General features: G+C 37.0%; 1 protein-coding gene across 3 annotated transcripts in view; it reads right to left on the reverse strand.

The window, feature by feature from the left end:
• The window catches only part of ZMYM2 (zinc finger MYM-type containing 2), a 69,727-nt gene that overhangs the window by 32,223 nt on the left and 15,787 nt on the right, over positions 1-21,717 (reverse strand). For 2 of the 3 annotated variants that reach the window (XM_074159265.1, XM_074159275.1), the window contains exons 6-9: positions 10,268-10,418; positions 9,635-9,750; positions 3,612-3,728; positions 2,851-3,001 (exon numbers count right to left, since the gene is read on the reverse strand). In XM_074159265.1, the coding sequence (XP_074015366.1) occupies positions 2,851-3,001; positions 3,612-3,728; positions 9,635-9,750; positions 10,268-10,418 (535 nt within the window). Of the gene's footprint in view, positions 1-2,850; positions 3,002-3,611; positions 3,729-9,634; positions 9,751-10,267; positions 10,419-20,180; positions 21,531-21,717 lie in introns of those variants that run through there. The other variant, XM_074159285.1, reaches the window with a different exon arrangement.

Below are 21,717 nucleotides of genomic sequence, written 5' to 3' on the forward strand. Positions count from 1 at the left end.
TATACATCTTATTCAAATTAGATACTGATATTTCGGAATGAGGCATTCTGATGTCAAAACACCAGGACAGTTTAATTTCCAAAGCCTCAGGGGAAAAGATTAAACTCTTCCAACTTCAAACCGGGACATAGTCCATTCAGGTTGATCATCCTCCACGTAGCATCCCAGCTTCAGACAGAAACAGAATCATAGAAAAAGCATACTGTACTCCACAAAAGAATTAATAATCATCTTTAGCACAAATGATAGGTCAGCTCTAATTACACCTTATTGCAATGGAAGTTTCAGCTGGTCACTGCACATACTCTTAGATGTCTCAAGAGAAACATACAAAGAAACAGAGTTGGAATGAAACTGCACAGAAATACTGATCCCAGAGACTTCAATGTGGGTGCTAGGGTTTGTGTGTAAATATATACATATGTGCATGTGTAAAAAAACCTCAAAACCTCAGGTATGAAGAATGCGAGCAGAGGAATGAAGACATCTTCAGCACTCTGGCTAGGCAGACACAAGCAGTCAAGGGTTGTGGTTGATCTTATATATGCTTTCCCATCAGTTTGCTTGAAGACTAACAAATAAGCACTCTTGCAGAAATTTTAACACCTGTTTAACTTCTGTGGATTTTATCTAGGAGCCTTCTTTTATAAATTCACACTTGAAATTTTCCAGTATTTCTCTTGAGACTTTAATTTCTTCCAAAAATGCCAATAACTTTTGTGACTGAGCACCTTCTCAAATAGTATTACATTGTCTTCTGGTGAAGAGTAATTAATTGCATGCTCGACAAAATAATCTGTGTTGGTGAAGTTTCTTGACCTTTGCGATATCAAAACCAGCACGGTGTCCATATCCAACAAGCTTATTTGGTTCATCTACCAGTTTTTCTACTTTACAAACAGTTGGACATATTTTTGGAAAAAGGCTATGACATCAAGGCTATGACTTCTATTTTTGACCTCCACTCAGCCCATCTAAAGACCTGGCCCTGTACTTCCCCACATCAGATCTAAACACTGACAACTCTTCAATTCCACTATTTCTGCAGCCATCAATGACAATCGTTGTTTTTCATTTAAAATACAGGAACTGGGTTAATTCTACTGAGCTTCTGTCCAGGGCAGCAGTATGTTTTCACCAGGTAACACAGATAGCCTTTTTCATATGCATCACAAAGTAGATCTAAGTTACAGCTAGCAGATATGTGCCACAATTATTCAATTCTTTACTTTCTACTTAACATGCTTTTGACTACCCTTCCACTACTCAGTGGTTAAGATCACCACCGCAAGCTGATAAACTTTGTTTTAATGGTAACATTTGGCATGTTGATCCTCATGATCACCTTTGCTCTCAAGCTGGCAGTCCAACACATGCAAACTCAGGACCCACACTATGACGTCCAGCAATGGATTCCCCCCGTTTAGTAACTGTATTCATGCAGGAGAGAGTGTTTTTACGTATTTCCTTCCTCAAATTTTCCCATAGAAAAAGCAAGCCCTCACTTACTTCAAGCCTCCTCATATAGAAACACATCTACAGAAGCAGTAATACAGAATCATAGAATGGTTCTATGGCATAGCTCACATTATGAATCTTACTGATTTCATTGTGGCACCCACCAGGCTTTAAAATGAGGGAGTCTTAAGTATTCAGAGTAATACCAGCATATACTGTTATCTGCAGGCCAAAACCAGTTTGCTCTTGTCTTTGAATGTATTCTGTGGAATTGTTTATTCACAGAAACAATTTCTAGCTAGATGTCATTGAGCATTGCAATGATACGCAGTCAAACTGGGCCTCGCTTTGTCCTTTCTTCCTCTCCAGCTATCACTTTGTGTTCCAGAACACAAGAAGAAAGTAATGATGGCAAAGAGACCTAAGCCACCACACTCCATTCATCACAAAAGTTTGCAGGGTCCAGAGCTCTAAGGGAATGGCATGGAGGGAAGGCTGCCTCCAGCCCCACACTCCACCCCTCCTTCCAGGTTAACAAGATCCTGCTACAAGTCAATTGGCACACCTGCTGTTTAATCTGCTTGATTAAAGCAGATTAAACTTTCAGCAAGGTTTATCAAATGACAGTGAAAGCACTATTACTATAACTAAAAAAAAAAATAAATTTTTCACTACATCCTCCAGAGATAGGTCATCCAAACTTGTAGTTAAACTTCTAAGATCAGGATTAAATACAGGTATCCCAGAAGTAGAAAGGATAGGTTATTAAGACTGTATTTTGCCGTTTCTATTAAAACAATCAATATTTTAATGCAACTTAAAAGAATTCTATGCCCAAATATCTCCTTTTTAGTTTGTTTTCTTTTTGAAAATCCAAATCACTAATCAGGAAAATTATAATGACAGTAATCAACACACATCAACAGGCATCACTCAAGTTATTGCTTGAATCACCATTCTAAGCCAACACAGAAAGAAATTCCACTGTCGTATTAACTTTGAAAATACTAATCAAAGACAAAGCTTGGCATTTCTCAATGCAGTTAGTGTTGGCACAGGCTCTCTGCATAAATTTCAAAAAGAGAATTCATGTGTTTTTTTTGTGTGTATGCATATGTATTTATAGACACACACTTAAGAAAGTTGTCCACTCTTCCTTAACCTGAAGTGGTGAAAGACTCAACAAAGGACCATAAAAGCAGCTTAGATAAACTAATAGGCACATGCACTAATAATAACAGGCACACACACTTCATTAATAATAATGAAGAAACTTGTTTCTGCCTCAAGTACAACAGAATGAGTTGTTACCTTAAATATTAACATAGTAAATCAACTGCAGTGAAACTACAATGACCGATACCTTTGCAAAAAACCCAGACGCATACATACCTTCACTACAAAACGGTCTTTTGATGCCAGAGAAATTCACCGTCTCATGCAGCGTTTTCTCCTCTTGACAGTATTCACAGTACGTAACTATGCAGTGCAGTTTCTTATAATCATCAGAACATGCTCTGCTGCAGAACTGATACACTTTGTTCTAAATGCAAAATTGCAAAGCATCACAAATGAGGTTAATGGATAAAATCTTAAGATCTGGAGAGTGCAACTTTAAATAATAGTTTGCCATTAAGACACAACTTTAACATGCAAAGTAAACAGAAGTGCAAACACACAACTAGGGGTATGAATTCTAATACTAAAAATTAACAGCTCTCGCTCAAGGTGACTGAGTTCTACAAACTCATCATTTCATATGAAAATGCTAAACAGAAAATATGCCATTAATCTTAGCATATCCTCTTCAGATACTTCTCTCAGTTCATAGAGAAGTGTAACAATGGTCTATCCTATCTACAGTAATACAATAACTGAAGATTAAAGCAGATTTCAAATCTACAGCTGACAAGAGAAAGTACATTTTTCTTTGAATTCCACAGATGCTTTTTATTTGCTATTTATGAACAAAGACATCTGCTTTTATCGATACTAAAGTTAAATGATATTCTCCAGAAAAAGGTATATTTTATTAACTTTTTTTTTTTAAGCTTCAGTACCTTATAAAACAGCTATGTAGAAAAACTGTATTGGAGTTACAGGTTTAAACTTTTAAACAGTTCATTCTAAGAATAACACAAAAAACTCCTTACCTCCCATTCCAGTACTTCTGGTTTTGAACAAAAAGAACTTTTGCAATAATTACATTTCAACTGAATATCACTGGGAGAGACAAACTGACCATTTGTTGGAGACTGCACACTGAGAGTCTGAAAAACATAAATATATATGTACATCACTAAAAAAGAAAGTTACTTTTAAAATGTGTTTTTCAATTAAGCCTACAGTGTTTGAGAATTTAGGAATTACAAATAAACTCACGAGTATTTCTGGCAAAAGCACAGCAGGTTAGTCTTTTCCCTTAATTCCTTCTCCCTTGTCACCTTAGGTTTTCCAATCTCAAATCTTTACCCTTGCTTCCACTGTAATTACTTTAGGTTGTATTTTTTTTACCTTACCTTTCTAATGCCTGTTATTTAAGGGTAATGTATAAATCAAAAAAAAAAAAAAAGTCTCCCAAAACAGACCACCTGTTAATCACAAAGCACGTATTTTTAGATACGTACATTTCACAGCTTGATTTATTTTGGTCACAGAAGTTCAGACAAAGACCTACAAACAAAGAATTTTCAAATCCAAGCCTCACCAAGGTAGATCACCAACACCTTACTGAAGCATACCACTTGAAAATACAAATACTAAATAAAGTAAAAGACCTTCAAGCAAGAAACCCTATATCTACTCAGATTAGGAGAAAACTAGCTAATAGTCCTAGCTGGACTCAATTACCATGGCAGGAAGATACAATCATTCCAACAGTCAAGGGGTTTCAGACTGAGAAAAATACTATAGATTGGATGTGTAGGTATGAGAATTTAATTCTGTAACTAATAATTCACTTAATGCATTTCTGAGGCAATCAGTAGATAGAGAACTCAATCTCACAGCATGTGTAGTCTTCCAGTAGGTATTGTACGCCTATAGAACATAATCTTTTGCATGTTCCCTACGTCAAGCAACAACTACTGGTGCATTACACAGTTGACGTTCAAGACAAGATTTGAATTAATTGTGATCACACTCACTTGAAGAATCCAGAGGACAAATTTCTTACATCTACCTTCTCAGCAAGATGAGAAGATTCTTTCCCACACTGTTTGCCACAAACCAATATATTCAAAGATGACAAGTTCTTTTCAGGCAAATTTGTTACTACCTCTCCACCTTGTAAGAGTGAAAGTGTAAAACATTTTTGTTACAGGATACTTCACTTTGGACTGTCATGTTACTAAGTGTTCACCTACACTAAAAAAAAAAAAAAAAAAAAAAAATAATAATGAAACCAATTACTGATATAAGCCCCCACATAAGCAAACCCGTACTGCTGGGTGCTAGCTAGCAGCACAAACAGTATCTTTTAATGTAGACGCACTAATTCTATATCAGGAAGTTGCAGACATGAAGTAGTCACGTACAATTTCCCAATCACAGACAGGACCTGAGAACGAAATGCCAGATACTGCAGAAAGGACCCCACCTTTACCCAATGGATCAACCTTTATCCCCATTGTCTTGTAACAACTTTAATGCAGTCTGACGCCCACATACAGCACTCATACCTCTCCCACTATACCCAGCAAACATCCCTGTGGTTGAGAGAGGTTTGCTAGACTTTGGCTGCTCTAAACAAGTAGCTGTAGACTCGCACTAACATGGGGAGCCACAAAGGTGTTTTACGTTCAAGGCCCAACCTGTGCATTTCTGCATTTGCAGGTTTCCTCACAAAGCAAACACTGTGCTCAACACATCCTGCCGCGTGGGTTATGTAAAGGCAATGGAAGTCCTAGAAGTTCTGGTTGAAAAAAATAAAAAAAATATAAATCAAGAAGCAAGTATAGCCACCACCTCCAGTTCAGGAATGAAGGAAATGGTAAAGAACTAGCAGATGTGACAACCTGTACAGAAACACTGAAGACAGAAGGAGGAATGCAGAAAGTGCTCATCAAATGAAAAGTAACTGTATTTTTGACATCTGTAATTACCTTTAAATATAGGACCAAGCCCCCTATAAATATAGGGCCAAACTACCCTCAAAAGTAAAATGTTTTTTGTTGTTTTCTGATGTATGTCACTGTTAGCTTCTTTTATTTGTTTTGTTTGCTGTGGTAGAAATTCAGGCCCTACATAATCTAGGGGGCTGGTAATTGAATAGTAACAAAAGCTAGAGATGTGAGAATGGAATTTGAGACTGTTTAAAACTTGTTTTAAGGAACAGAATATTTACATCTAACTGTGGATAAAAAAAATCTAAACAATTAAACATTACTGCTTCTAAAACAAAAACAGCATTTTTCTATCATAAACTCCTATGGTTTTCCCACGGAAATCAGTAAAAAACTGAATTTACATTACTGAAAGCTCTGAACCAAGCAGAAGATGGCTGTAAGACCAACATGGTTTTGGATGTCTCCTTGAAGTTTCTATTATCCTGCTTACAATTAAGGACCACTTCTGTATAGCGTATAATGAGTCAAGATGACATGTATGTAGTATTCTCATGATCTTGCTTTGCCTCTAACTTACAAGATGCTTAGAATAGATAATATCTTTAGGAATTATTTGGAAGCATTATTACACACAAAGAATAATACAGCAAAAAGATCATAAATTCATTACAACCTTTCACAGGTCACCCTGAAGAGCAAGGTTTTATCATTGTTGTGCTTTATCAAAGGTATCTTTGAAATCATACATATATATGTGTGTATATATATATATATATATATATATATATATATACAGTCTTTCAAATATCTTAAATTTAATCAAAAAATAGTTACGTTTAATCTGACTTTTCTTGAGCCCGCCCTGAACAACAAGAGCATGGGAAGTGCCAAGCAAAGTGAAAAAACATTGTAAAACCCTTTTCAGCCTTCAGACTACTCTAAACTGCCAAATTACTAATGAATAGTAGGCAGACACAGTCTAGGACTCTTCCAAGAAGACCAGTGTAGGAGCACAACTTCTGGCCTGTCCCTGCCACCGCAGCATAAGCAACAGTAATGCAAAATCAAATTGCGGAAACATTTCTGTACATAAAATGTGTATGTGGAAGGGCTAGTCGCAGCCAGACTGTGGTCAGTTTTTTCCTAGATGAGAAAAAATAACTTTGGAAGAATCAAGCTGTTCTTAAGGTGAAAAAGAAGCAAACCTTTTACATACAATCATCCACTAGGACTGTTCCACAAGCAAAATCAAGGGCACCAATTTAAACATGCAAGAACCAAACACTCCCCTTATGCTTACACGCACAAACACCTTCCAGCCTCAGCGTGGAAGCCTCAATTATTTTTATTATGATTGGAAAAGTATTTCTGTGACAAGCATGCCAAGCTTCCTCCACGCTTCCCGCTGCAACATATTCCTTCTTTAAAATATATGTGTGTGTGTGCAAGAAAGAAATGTAAGGTATATAACGAAGAGCACTTACAGACACCATAATGGTGAAAGAGGACACATTAGCGAACAACCAGAATGAGTAACCTGCTAAAAAACGTTGAACTTACAATTCTTACACATACTGCTTCTACAACTCTCCAGACACATCCATAAATTGAAAAAAAATCAAAGCTTTAGCACAAGTTTTCTGAAAATTTTGCATAGATTCATGTTTTGCAAGATAGCTTGTACTTCAAGACACGTTTGCTAACTTAGTATCACAAGCGTCTTCCCAATGTTCACAATAAATCACGGAATCACGTAAATAAATTAGCGAGATGTTCAGAGCAAGAGACAAGTTCAGAGCAAGATCTTCAACTGACCCAGTAAAGGTACTGACAGCAAAACTGGCTTAAAACAATACAACTTTAGAACAGTTCTGTCCTTAACTCTGCAATAACAACCTCCAACATGCAGTGTGAAAGAAGACAAGATACAGTCACACTACTCTATCACCAACTACCAAACAAAAAAAAAAAAACAAAACAAAACAAAAAAATCACATCAAGCAGGCTATTCTCCCTCTTTTCCCTCTTTCCTACAACAATGAACACTCTTGCAATTTGGCTGCACAAAGCAGAATATAGATATGGACATCAGAATATAGATATGGACATACGTTGCACAACAAGCAGCTCAACTGAACCTTTCAAATATTTTAATACATTAAAACAACAGTTCGCCAGAAACAAAAGGTTATTCATAAGATAAAATGACAATCAACCCTAAAGTAACGTTAACAAATTGAGAATTTAAATGTTCCAACTCATTTGTAAACCAAAAGGACTAAAATTTTTGCAGAAGGGAGACGCAGACCTGAAACAGGAGTTATTCTGTTCTGAGAAGGGTAACCCCTGACAAAGAAAAACATGTTAGAAAAACAGGCACAGTAAGAAAGAGGGATGAATATAATGACAGAAAACTAAAATAAGAGTTATCTGCATTAGTAAACAGTGAAAAATATGAGCACTGTAGTAAGTCAGCCATTTTTTCAGAAGATCCTTGCAGAAAGTATTGCAATTGCCCAAACAGCTGAAACCATTGTCTCAACTTAGGTTCAGTGACTCAATGACTTAAGTGTCACTTAAGTATAAAAAAGCCTCAAGGGAACACTTACATTCCAATGCTCACATTGTGCTATGCTGTCCTTTCCATTTAAATGCTAAACAAATGGAACAAACAAGTTGTTTTCACACAATCAACTCTTCTCTAAATACACTTTATTCTTCTAGATAGTGAATATATGAAAACTATCAAAAGTCAGAATCTGAGAGAGATGTTTGCGCAAGCTAACTGTAAGTGACCACCTACCTACCCATCCTTGGTCTTTGGTGAGAACTCACAGACTGTATGGCTGTCTAATTAAACTCCACTACAACACTGAAGCCAGATCTACATGTGGCACTGAAACTACAACCGAAGTGCCAGCAAGGTCTCACTAAGATCAGAAACCCATAACCAGCATCAACTGATCCAGTAGTTATATTCAATAATGTTGCTTAATGTTGACTTATCTGCAAATCCAAGAAGGCCCAGGCTGAATTTGTCATTCACTAACTTTATTTTTCTCAGTCAAATAGCACAAAGGTTTTGTTCTGAGAGCTCTGTGGGTTGCAAGCAATTTTAAGACCATGTAGAATAAAACAGATACCCAATGGGTTTGCAAGAGGTATTACAGGTTCGTCATTACATACCAACAATCTGCATCTATTTTGTTAATCAGTTGCACTGATAGAGGTCTACTACATTGGTTAGGATGGAAGGACAGAAGAGGGCTACACGATGGAGGTCCTATCCAGGGTATATTAAGGAAGCAATTCAGAGATTGATTTGTTTTCCAGTTGACAGAAAACAGCACAGTTTAATAACAAATGGGAAAACCCTGTATGGGTGTAACTGTTCAACAACACACGAGAAGGCAATTACCAGTTATACAGTGCGCACCTGGGAAAACTCTTTTTACATACAGAAACTGAAACATTTTCTTTAAAAATGTTCTTTTATCACCTACAGATTAATCACTACAACATCTTTTACATATGCTTTGACCTTAAGGCATATTAAAAATATGACATTTTCAAAAAGCATAGCAGCCTCTTCCAGTGTGCCTATCGTTATGCTTGCATCACTCCAGTTTCTGGACACAATTTAAACTGCTAGTTTCATCCATAAGTGTTCTAATGTCTTAGGCTCTAACCTTTCATTTCAGAGACAATCACTATTCCTCATGACATACTTTTGTTAGTACATGAGAATTTTGTTACTGTATTTAGTATAAAAGGGATGAAATTTGTTGATTTTCCATGCTAAACAGCAAGGCTCATCGCCATAAAGAGGCTGGGGTGGTAAAAATAAGATGAGCAATAATATTGCTTTGTGTTTTCTTGCTGTATGAAGGAGAAGTGGGTTGTTATTAACCAATTTTCTAAGTTTAAGATAGCAGCTAGTTTTTTCATTATGAAACAGTACTTCAATCAAAGAAATTGTTACGAGAGAGAAACATTTGCTATGTTAATTATAACTCAAACATATATATACAAGCAAGTTAGTTAAATACTTAACACAAACACAGGTACACAAATATTTAGGGAGGAAAAGATTTAACACAACAGCTAACCTGAAATTTAGCTACACAACTGGAACTGCAAAAGTTGTACAGTTTTCCATCAGGCATTGTGGCTTGATACTGAGGTAAAGAGTTTCGTTTACAAAAGTGGCAAATAATTCCCATACCTAAAAGAAAAATGTAGTTTACAAACAAAATAAACACAAAATAGTAGCGCAAAAAAACCCACATGGATTACAGGTCAGCTCTTTCCACCGTTTCAATGTAAAAAGCTAAGATTTGCCTGTTTTCCTGTCAGCTTCCACAAGTCACAGAAAACAAAATGAATTGCAGAGGTTTTGCTGAATTCTTCCATTAAAAATCAGTATTAAATATGCAATAGAACCTTCTTCTATAAAATTCACTAGAGTGTTTTCAACTTTGAGTTCACTGAATTGAGATCTATGCCTGCTTTGCATATTGAAGAACACACATTTTGAGTAATTTACCAGTTCCTTTCACCCAGATTAAAAATTTCACCTCGAGAATATCCATATACATTATGACTTCCTCTATGCTCTAATCGCTGCTTGAGGCACATCTGCATGGATTGATTCTGAAACAAAACCCACCCCCAGTGTTCAAATTTAAAAAAAAAATGTCTACTCTTATCAGTGATGAAAATCCATCATCCTTTTCACTTACTTTGTGATTTTGCATATTTTGATTTGTGTGTGTTCATGCATGCAGTTGAGCAGTATGGCTCCATATATCCATTAGGTCCTATGCACTGAGTCATGTCAAAAAACCTGCACTGAGCTCTGCAGCCAGTACAAGATGTTAATTTGCCATATTTCTAAAACATAAAACAAAGCAAAACAATACATTAGTTAAAACTATGTTTAGCTTTTGGTTTTAAGTTATGGTATAACAAACAGCAGAAAACTTGTCTATTTACTTCTGCAATTTGCTCCCCCATCAGAACCTTCCTATATTAACTATCATGATAATAATCTCAAGAGCATTCTCTCTATGGTTGGATCTCTTACTCCTGGGGCAAGCTGGCTACAACTAAACTTCTGTGTTAAGACAAAAACCAAACACACACACCTCAAAAAAACCCAACCAACCAAAAAAAAAAAATCCCAAACATCACCATCTGCAAACTGTGAAGTGTGGTAAGAGTATACAGCAAATTGTGTTGAGTTGGAGAGTTGGAAACAACTCTGTTCCTCTCTCCTTGTTGATGGGACAATAGTTCTAAGAAAAGAAACAGGAGTCTGACACGGCAAGGACGAAGGATAAATAACGGTGCTTAACTTTGGGAAAAAAATTGTACTCTCCAAATGATAACATCCTTAATATTATCAAGCATGAGTTCGGCATAGCAGTTTCTTGGTAGCGGCACTGTTGGGAAAACCTCTAACTTCTCAGCGCTCATAGTTCCAGTCCTCCAGGCAGGGGAAACACACTGCAGGAGTTTCTATGCTCCTCATTGGATCCAATAAGGAACTGTGACCCCATGAACCTGATAACCTATGTTGCTATTATTATACAACCTAGACTGCTTTGAGCAGCCTGGTCTAGTAGGAGGTGTCCCTGCCCACGGCAGAGGCGCAGGAACTAGATTATCTTTAAGGTCCCTCCCAAACTGACCATTCCATGATTCCATGATTCTATTGCAGACTCAATTTTGACATCTCTCAACATCTTTGCTGGGTATCTCTGGATATAAAGGTATCTTTAACATTTGAGAACGAGCTAAATCCACTCTTAAGAGACAGCCAGAGAAGAAACGTACATTTTTATAATATGTATATCATCTTCCCTGTATTAAAAACATGTACATAAAAATGTACAAATACACATGCCTCTGCCACAAACCGGACGTAGCACCTTGCAGACCAGCAAAATTTCAAAATACCACACAATTTTACAATTTCCACATGGTGCTTTGACAAAAGCTTTGCTGTGGATTTCCTCCAAAAAGGACTATGTGTGTCAAGATATCAAGCTCCTACATAGAGGAGGGTATTTCATACAACTCCAGGATCCTTCTTTTCCATTTTACTACATTTTTTTTCTTTTTGCCTTTAAAAATGTTACCCAGCATCTACTAATCTTCCCCATCAGCCACAATATTGACAAAATTCATATTAAGTACCAAGACTAAAATGCAGCAATTATACTGTTCTATGAGTTGGAGCTATTCTGCCAATATACATTCATCTCCTCTGACGGGCTAACAGACAAAAGCAAGACATCAAGAACACTTCAAGATATATTACCAGTGAGAATACTGGAGGTCACAGTTTACCAAGGACTTGACTGCTTGTAACAAACCTAATGGACAATAACCATCAAAAAAATCTGCGTGCACAAACAGTCTTGGTATCTCTAGAATAAACCAAACTGTAAATCTAGAAGCACTGATGCAGACAAACAGCTTAACAAAGAAGTTTCAGGAACGTATTCAGAAAACACTGCACAGGCAAGTGAAGCTTTCACAAGTTCTAAGTCCGAAGGGGGGGGGGGGGGGGAATCAAACTAAGGCCACAATGACTTTAAGAGACAGCAAGATGAAAATATACATTATAATAAATGAATTTATAGCAAGCTCATCAGAGCATAATCAGAAAAGATTCATTGCATCAACAGACTACACGTTCCTACTTGAAAGCAGAAATAGCTTTTGCTAACCAGTGTCGCAAATATCTCATCATTTAACTGATGTCAAGAAAGGATCATGCACACAAAGTACAACGTACGTCTGTCACTTCTGAACTGCAAACATCCTTATAATACTGGCGTTGTTTACTGATTTCACCCTAGATCTTTCAGACTTGAAAGTAACATGAAAAATCTTTGTTAGTATCTAGTAATAATCTAGCAAACCTGGACCTAAATTATCTAGATGACAAAGAACATGGATTTCCAAAAACCATCAAGGATGCAGAAGATTCTGTGGGTAGAAACAAAAGCATGACAGCAAAGCTCTGGCTTTATTCTTGTCACAGCAACTAAGACTGTTTGAGCATTTCTGCATTATTACAAGTTTAAACATGTTACACAAGTGAATAAGATAGGACACAGGTAAAGGGAAAAAAAAAAAAAAATTAAAAGGCCCAAAACGTCTTCAACTTTATTGTTCCCAAAACCTTGTTATCATAATCTCCTTTGAACTGAACTTTTTTCCTGCATTTTTATTACTCTTGCCAGCACTCCCCAAACTTGTACGCTTGAAGATTGAAACCACTGAATAACCAAGGACTACAACACTATTGTAAAAAAAGATTAAAGCATACCTGAAAGTATTCATTAATCAGCATTATACAGGTGTCTCAAACATATTTTTAATAGTCTAACTCAAAGGCTTCCTCCATTGACAACATCAACAAGAGAATGTTGTACTGTACTCAGCCTGTATGTTTTTAGACAGCCATAATGCAAACCAAGAATTTTCTCTTGTTCTTAAACGTCAAATTTCCAGATGAGACTCTCTTCTCAAGGTTCTCAGGTAACTTACATTTCTACTCTCACATTCATCATGTTATATTTCAACTCTAAGAACGTGCAGTATTAATTTCATTCTGTAGAAACAGTAACATTTGTGAATCCTTCCCCTAGAACTACCCTTCTAGTTGGAATAAATAAACAGAAGATTCAGTAAAACTAAGGAGAACTATAGTAAAACATAGGATCCGAGAGCTTCTTATGAGGTAAGGATTTTTGGCCTGGAAACAAAATAACTTAAGAGGATCATGACAGAACCAAAAATGGTATAACGTTGGGCACTATGGATCGTTTGTTGTCTTTTCTAATATTAACAACTATGAGAAATCACATGAATATCAACAGAAGAAGTTTCAAAACAAACAATAGGAGGCAGCTCTTCACATAACAAGCAGGAGGTCAGCAGAACTTTGTGGATGGAAAAACTGCTTACGTGTGTTCACAAGAAGACTGGACAAGGCCAATTAAAGAGATTTGCTCAAAACAGCATACAGGAACATCGCATAAAGTTCAAGAGATCCCCTGACCTCTAGAGAGTCAGAAGCTAAGGGAATGCTCAGGGGAAAACACTCTAAGTACCTGCTCTGTTGTTACTATTCCCTGCATGGCCACTTAGATGTACACTGCAGGAGTCTCAATCTCTGAGCTGAACTAGAACAGCTGTTCTCATGGTCTTACTACAGAACATTTTTCTTTTAATTGAATATTTTAACCGTCCTCAAGGAAAAGGGGGTGTTCAGAAAGGAAATTAAGGAAAATGTAAAGCTGTGTCAACGTTGATATTTCATGGTCAGGAGACAAAAGAACGAACTTCACTGGTAGAGAGAAAACCGACAAAGAACACCAAAATCTTCATTACTAAGTAAAGAGGGAACAAAAAAAGCCCCCAAAATTCTCTATATTAAACATCACCGCTTCGTTCTTTCTTTCAGAAGTACAGAATCATGCAGATTGGAGGGGACGTCCAGAGGGTCAAGTGTAACCTCCTGCTCAAAGCAGGTCCAGACCTGGTTGCTCAGGATCTTGTCCAGTCAAATCTGAGCGTCTCCAAGGATGAGCATATGAAACCTCTCTGGAGAATTTCACTGCCCTCACAGAAGCAAAGCTTTTCCTTCTATCTAAATCAAATTTCCCCTTGTTTTCAAGTTGTGTCTGTTGCCTCTCATCCTTCCACTGTGCACTTAGAAGAACCCAACCTTGTCCTCTCTGCCTTCCCAATAGGCAACTGATCCTCCTTCAGGAGCCTTCTCAAGGTTCAACAAACTAAGGTCTCCCAAGCTCATCCTCCTATATCATACGCTTCAGCCTTCTAAATATCATCTGTGATTCTGTGATCTTGGTAGCTCTCTACTGAACTTGCATCAGAATGTCAACACCTTTCATCCTGTGGAATACAAAACTGAACACTGCTCCAGATGCAGTCTCAGAAGCGCAGAAGAATGGGGGAAGAGTAGGGAGTGGAGGCAGGGCTCAGAGATCACCTCCCTTAACCTGCTGGCTATACTCTTGCTAATATAGCAATATGTTGCCCAGAGAGGCTGTGGAGTCCCCATCCTTGTAAATATTCAAAACTCAAATGGTCCTGGACAACCTGCTCTACGTGATCCTACTTGAGCAGGAAGGGGGACAAGATGACCTCCAGAGGTCCCATCCAACCTCAAGCATTCTGTGATACAACCCAGGATGCAGTTGGCCATCTTTGCTACAAATGCACACAGCTAACTCCTGTTCAACTCGTTATCCACCAGGAGACCCACGTCTTTTTCTCCAAAGCTACTATCTTAGCAGTTCTCTTCCATTCCAGAAGAAATACTGGCTTCATCTTGTGCTCCCCCTGATACTTCAAAGGTAGGAAAAAGTGATTATAGACAAAAACCTGCACATTCAAACTAGTCTCAGTTTCAAGTTTCCTTCAAAGACGGAATTAACTCAGAACCAATCCATAAAAGAAAGTAACAAACATCTCCCTTCCATGCACCACTTCTAGCAAATTCAAATCTACAGTCATATGAAAATATATGCAAGTTTAATGACTGCAAATTTAAGAAAATTCTAAGTACAAACACTGCTATGAGTAAGAAAAATTTTATCAATTAGATTACTAAGTACAAAAAGACTAAGCTAATCCACAGGCAAAATTTCTACAGAATAATGGCCCAGTGCCCTTTGAGGGGAAACCTGATGCAGAGCGATCTGACTAGACCTCTCCCTCACCACTCCACCTATGATTCTGCATTGAGATGACCTAATTTGAGCTAGATCTGATTGCATACTTGACCTCTTCCAAACATAAAGTCCAAGTAAATGCAGAAGTCTGAATATTTTTTTGTTCTTACTATATTTGATTCTAAACCCACTCATTCTTTCATGACTTGTTTGTATACCCTATTAGAGACTTAATCCTAGAAATCAGGCCTACTTCATGATAGGTATCTCACGACAGATAACTGAGAAAAGACTATAAAACACTTCATGTGATTTGAAAATTCTTACGAGCTACTAGATCTATATACATTTCAAATATTCATTCTGTCCACTAGGACAGCACTGAACTTAAATTGGCAACTACAAAAGTTACTAGCAAGACGCAAGACAAACAGGATATACTCCAGAAATACAAGTATTGTTGCAACAGAAATCCAAATTCCTGGAAATAAGAGAAAACTCACTTGGAGGGTTTCTGAGGCATTTTTTACTCTTGCCATTATCAGCAACAACCACTTTAGAAGGAGTCTTGATCTTCCTTTATATCTTACTGAAAGGATCATGAAAACTGACTTCTAGAGCTCTTCTTGCATATATCCTACTAAGAAGAAAGATGAAGCCCCAAAATAGGTATCAGATCCATACTGTAATTTCAGAGTATTTTAGAAGTAAGCCTCACTTCTGTTTAATTAGTTTGAAACTAATTAAAGTCATTGTTCTTGAACTTTCTGGCTGCCACGGTATTTCAATAAAGCTATTAGTGCCTTGCTAGTTATCTGTGCTACAGACTTTTATTCTTGACTGAAAGAAAGCAGTATGATCTGCTTCATGTGCCTTCAAAAGGGTAAAGAGCAGGATGAAGATCATGCCTACAGCGTAAGAGAGCATTCTTGCTACAACTTCTCCCATGGGAGGGCCAGTCAATCAGGAACATTAGAATACCAGCTGATTGCTACAATGCTACGTGGCAGCCCAAAGACTTGTTTCCAGTTGAAGGAAACGCTTTCCAGTTAAACTCACGGTCCGTGGTAAAACAGATCGGCACATACCCCCCAATTCAGGCAAACTTCTCTCTGGTAGCTTTACAGAGTTAACGTTTTCAGATTAGAAATAAGATAAATACCAGGAAAGTTTCTAGAAAAGAATATTCTGGGACAGAAGCACAGTCAACCTGTGTTCAAATAGAAAGGTAAGGGAGAAAGATAAGACATTTTCTGTAAGTAGAAAAGTAGACATATTCACTATGTGGAATTCTATGGTAACAGAAATCCGTTAGTAAGGCAATCAAGAATACAGCAGCTAAACTATTTCAGACATATTTGAAAGAAGGATGGTCCAGATGGATCCAGAAGCAACACGCATGTCTAAGAAAAGAAGCAGATGTCAGCAGAATCTGTAACAGCAAAGAAAGAAGAAACCATATTATTTAATCAGTCTTTTGAAATAATGCACTCAAACCATCACTCCCCCGAGAATTAAGACCTGTAAACTCTTCCCTGCTCCAACAAAAGTAACTAGCTTTAGTAACACCTCAAAAGCATTTGCCCAAGTCTTAAGAGCAAAACCCGAAGTAATTGCTTTTGTGGCCCTTGAACACCAAGTGATTTGTGTTTATGTTCCATCAGCTGAACTCTGCAAACAGCCAAACCAGTAACTTGTCCAGTAACTTTTATCTGGCATCTCGGACTGCCAGTGCCCCCTCTTTTTGCCAGTTTTGTTTCTGCTCTCAAGAGCCTTGCCTTCATGTCTTCAAGAAAAGGAGAACTGAAAATCCCATCTTCTCGTGCCTCAAAAAGCAAGTTACTCCTACATTAACTGAACGTTTCAGCTGCTTCTTTTTTGCTTTTTCTTCCTCTTCCCCTCAACCCTGTCCAATTACTCCAGGTACAGCAGTGCATGGATGCGGTTATATCCATCCTACCTCCCAATATCTAGTCATACCACCTTTTCGCTTCCTCTTCCTGAGAATCTCCTGTGCTCCCACACAGATTACACCTCACAATTTTGACTGCCATTAAGTACTTTTCTTCAAAACTACAAAGCTGTTTCAACATCTCTGATGTACCTATCTCACTTCATCTTCTAAAATATTGACAAAATAACATACTGAATGCTTACTATAAATGTTATTCAGGTGCCTAAGGAAGCTGATTATACAGTTTCTATTGAAGAGAAGCAAATTCTACAGCCAAAGATAAGACATTTGGAGCAGAAATGGCAAAATAAATGGTTCCAGAAACAGGAGTAAATAAAAGGTAGAATAGCATAGTTTCTAGAAGGACTTGATTTGCATCAGAGATGCAAGAACCTGGAGGCATAGATACCAAGAGGCCTCAAAAAATCCCCACACCACTAAGCAGGAAGAGAGGGGAACTGATTATTTCTTGGTTGATAAATATTTCTATCATTCAACCATGGGAGATGGGGTAAAAAGTATCTAGCTATCTCCAACTGTAGAAGTGTGCATGGTATCAGACTTCAGTATTACCAGAAATTACTAAATACCAAGCTAAGTATTACCTGAAGTGAGACAGAAGTGACTTATTTGAGGAAGAGATTCTACTATTAAAACCACAGTTTGAACCCGTCGAAACCACAGAACTTGTCTTTAAAAGTTACCAGAAATGAAAAATAAAATTGAGAAGTCAGCATTTTTAATATTTCAAAGAAAAGGAACTGTTCAGCTCTTGATTACTGGTTTGTCAATAGTATTTACTCTTGAAACAGACACTTGGAAACGAGTTTACAAAGCAGTAACAACTGCAGGAAGTAGCAGTTTTTGTTGTTAATTGTACTATAAAAAAAAAAGGAGGACAGAATTGTCTTAATAGCAAAGAAGCACAGAAAAAGAACAAACACTGGATGCGACAAGACGAAGCTGAAAACCCTAGATGCTTCCACTGAAGTGCTATGTGACAAGACATTCTACCATAATGTTGAGATTTAAACCAGTAAATAGCAATACGTCTTGCGAGACTAAATACAAACTCTATATAGGAGTTGCAGAACTGATATGCATATTATTGTATACAGTGAAGGCTCCTTAACCCCACACACAGATAAAGCAGATGAAATGAGTTTTAGGGGAGTTTCACAAAAGTTGTTTGGAAAGAAGCAGAATTGGAAACAAGGAAGCACAACTGCCTAGGTTGGGTTTTTTTCTATTGTAGGAGAATAGCTCAAAGGGATGGCACAGCCTGGTTAGTCTGGAAGCATGTTCAGTAGTAACTATTCATCTAATCAAAGAAGTCAACCAAATGCACTTCTAATCAGTACTGAAGGAAAATTTTCACTAGATGAAAAGGCACTGCAAGCATCCTCTCCAACTAGGAAAACTCTCATTTGGCTTGCATTCACCCAGTACTCACTTCACTCCAGAGCTATTAAGAAGCCTATGAAGAAATAGCTAGAGCTCCTTCTCCCCTTTTTTTGACAGCACATGAAGACCATCACTTTTAAGAAGCACCCAAAGCAAGCGAATCCCAGGTCACATTCTAACAAGAATTTTAGTTAAGTAAACAAAGAAAAAAAAAAGTAAAGGAACATTTTAAACTAGTAAAGCATTAAATGCTTTCAATGGTGGAATCAAGAGCACTGTGGACTGATCAGGCCAGGAAGCAAAGCAGTTAAAGACTGTATTTTTGAAAGTAGACACAGACTCAGCTTTATTTTGGTTGAACAGCTGGAAATTAAAAGGTATGGCTGGTTGCACAAGCCAAGTCACAGAATTCACTTGTTTCTTAGAAAAAAGGTTGTCACGTCTGTACCCAAGTTGAGCAAGCCAAGACACAAATAACATTGCAACTGCCTTGGAAAGGAAGTTGATCGATTTTGTCAAGACAGAAAACATACAGGAGTACCAGAAGCAGAAACATCAAAACAACATATTTATGTGCTTTTGGTTGATATGTCTTCATGGTAGACATATTTGGTAGACAACTGTTTCAAGCTGTTGCACAGATACTAATTTTTAAATAAAGCACTAAAGTAATTTTTAAAACGGTTAAGTTCCCATTTTAGTTATATGAAACGCCTACTCGAAGAAATAAAGTATTTCAGCATTTGCACATTTACATAGACAGTTTAGCCACCTCCTTGTCAGATATGACCTCACTCTCTTCTAGAATTGTTTTTTGGTTTATTCATTTTGTTTAGCATCATTTTTTAAGTCCTTCTTGTCCCTCTACACGTGAACAGTTTGAATCTCAGTGCAACAGGTAAAAAGAACTTACAATTCTAGAAGTAGTAGTCTTCTTCAGGTTTAAAAAAAAAAAATAACCATTTCCAATAAGGGTTTTGTTTTGACATTTTATCTAAATTGTCAGAGTGATTTCATTTTTGGAGGAAGGATTTTATTGCTGTTTCCTCTTTTTTAAAAAAGCTTGACTTGCACTTAGCCGTCTTCATGAATGGCTGTTGTGCCATCAAGAAATTAACATGGTCTTGCATATAACCACAGTGAATAGTAGTTAGGCTATGTCTACTTACAAAATTTAAAAAAAAAAAAAAAGTCTCACAATTTATTGACCTATTTATTTTTCATAGCTTTTTTAATAGGAAAGAAACCTAAGCTCTGTAATGACATCAGTTTTAGGTAAGAAAGAACAGCCATTGCCTCTAAGAAAGCAAAACACAGGAGGCAATACTCAAGATTACTTCTGTGTCTGTTTTAAAACAGGTGCTGAAACTGGTATGTAGAAAGCTAAGTGCCTCCATCACCTTGAAAGGAGACTTAGGCACTTCAGAAAAAACCTACTCCCCATCCCAGGAATAACACTGTTTCTCACTTCCCTGCCTCCCACCAACAGTCAGTGGCCATTCCAAGAGCCACGGTAATTTTTATTACCCATAATTTTAATTTTTTCATTCCAGGAAGAAAAAATGTCCATGATAAGTTATTGAAAATTAATTGTTGAAATCAGTGTAATATTTATTTAAAAAAATAGGGATGAAGTATATAGATAGGTACAAGTAATAAGAATCAGTTTTCATTTATTACTACTACAAATGTATAGCATATTGATAGGTGTATGACATTTACAATATAAACTGCTTAATACAAAGCTCATACCAATGAAACCTATTTATTTTACAACTGTTTGTAAGAAAACATTTGCTAAAACTGTTATGTGACACACAATAATCAGTGGTACAACACAAAGCTATAATTAAATGACACATCAACTTTTCCTGTATTATTGACTCCATTGAGATTATTTCAGTATGTAATAGTGACTCTTCAATAGTCTCCCCTTCACTGATTCTCCTTTAAAAGTAAGATCTAATAAAAAGTTTCCAAGGAACCATTGTTACTACTGAATAAAGCAACCCACAATTTATCAATTGTGGCCCAATGAGTTGTCAAGGGATGCTTTCCAAAGTCTAAATTCCTTTTAGAAGAAGAACAGAATTCCTTGAATATATTCAGTTCAAAAAACCTTAAGGCAAATGAAGTTCAAATCTAAATAAATCCTGCTAGACAACTAAAGTATTCTCAAATAATTGTGTCCTGAGCAACTCTAACACCTACAACAACATAAACTACAGAAACTTATTTTTATGTTTTGAGTTTCTCTTAATATCAAAAATACCCCAAAACCCCCACACTCCAGGAACATTTGAAACCTACCAGTTAAGAATTACATTTAACCACCACTCCAAACCAGATGCAAATGAACACTAGAATTAAGCTTCTCACAGCCTATTTACAGTTCCTCAGTACCAAATATTTCCACAAAAGAATTAAGAACCTGCTTGAATCAAGTCTGCTGGCAGAACTAAATGCACCAAAACAATGTGTCTCAATTTTAAAGGTTCTCTTAAGGATCCTCACGATAATGCACAATACCCAACACTACTTGTGAAGATTCCTGGTACTGCAAATTGCTCCTCCTCCCCAAATCAAACCAGAACATACAACTTGCTACCCATACCCTTCTCATTCTCAAATACATATCTAAACACACACAAAAAAAGATACAAAATATCTGAACAAATAGAGTACAGTCTGTAATGAGTGTTAAGTACAGATTTATCATTCGGCCTCTCAAAATTCCACGTTCGTTTCATAATTCCATGTGCAGTGCATGTTACACTGGTTGTGTGGGAATGTCTCAAGTTCAAAGTTAATCTCATGCCTTTTTGTTTCTTCGAGAGACAGTATTCAACGTTTCTTCAAGTCTTTCCATGGCTTCTGGGCATGCCTATGCTTTTAGTATCTTGGAAACCTATCCTGTCCCTTTTCGTATAGCTGTGACAAAAGAATAACGCTTATGTTATGTTTTCAGTTATGCTGTTTACATATGCACCTTCCAAATCTGCTGTTTGCACATTGCATGCAAGAAGAGCCATCCCCAAAAGCATCAAAACTGAATGTCCAAAGAGAAAATACAAACATACATGATGCAACATTATAGAACTTGGAAACAAATAGCACT

This window comes from Numenius arquata, chromosome 1 (assembly GCF_964106895.1).
Source record: "Numenius arquata chromosome 1, bNumArq3.hap1.1, whole genome shotgun sequence".
Lineage (NCBI taxonomy): Eukaryota > Metazoa > Chordata > Aves > Charadriiformes > Scolopacidae > Numenius > Numenius arquata.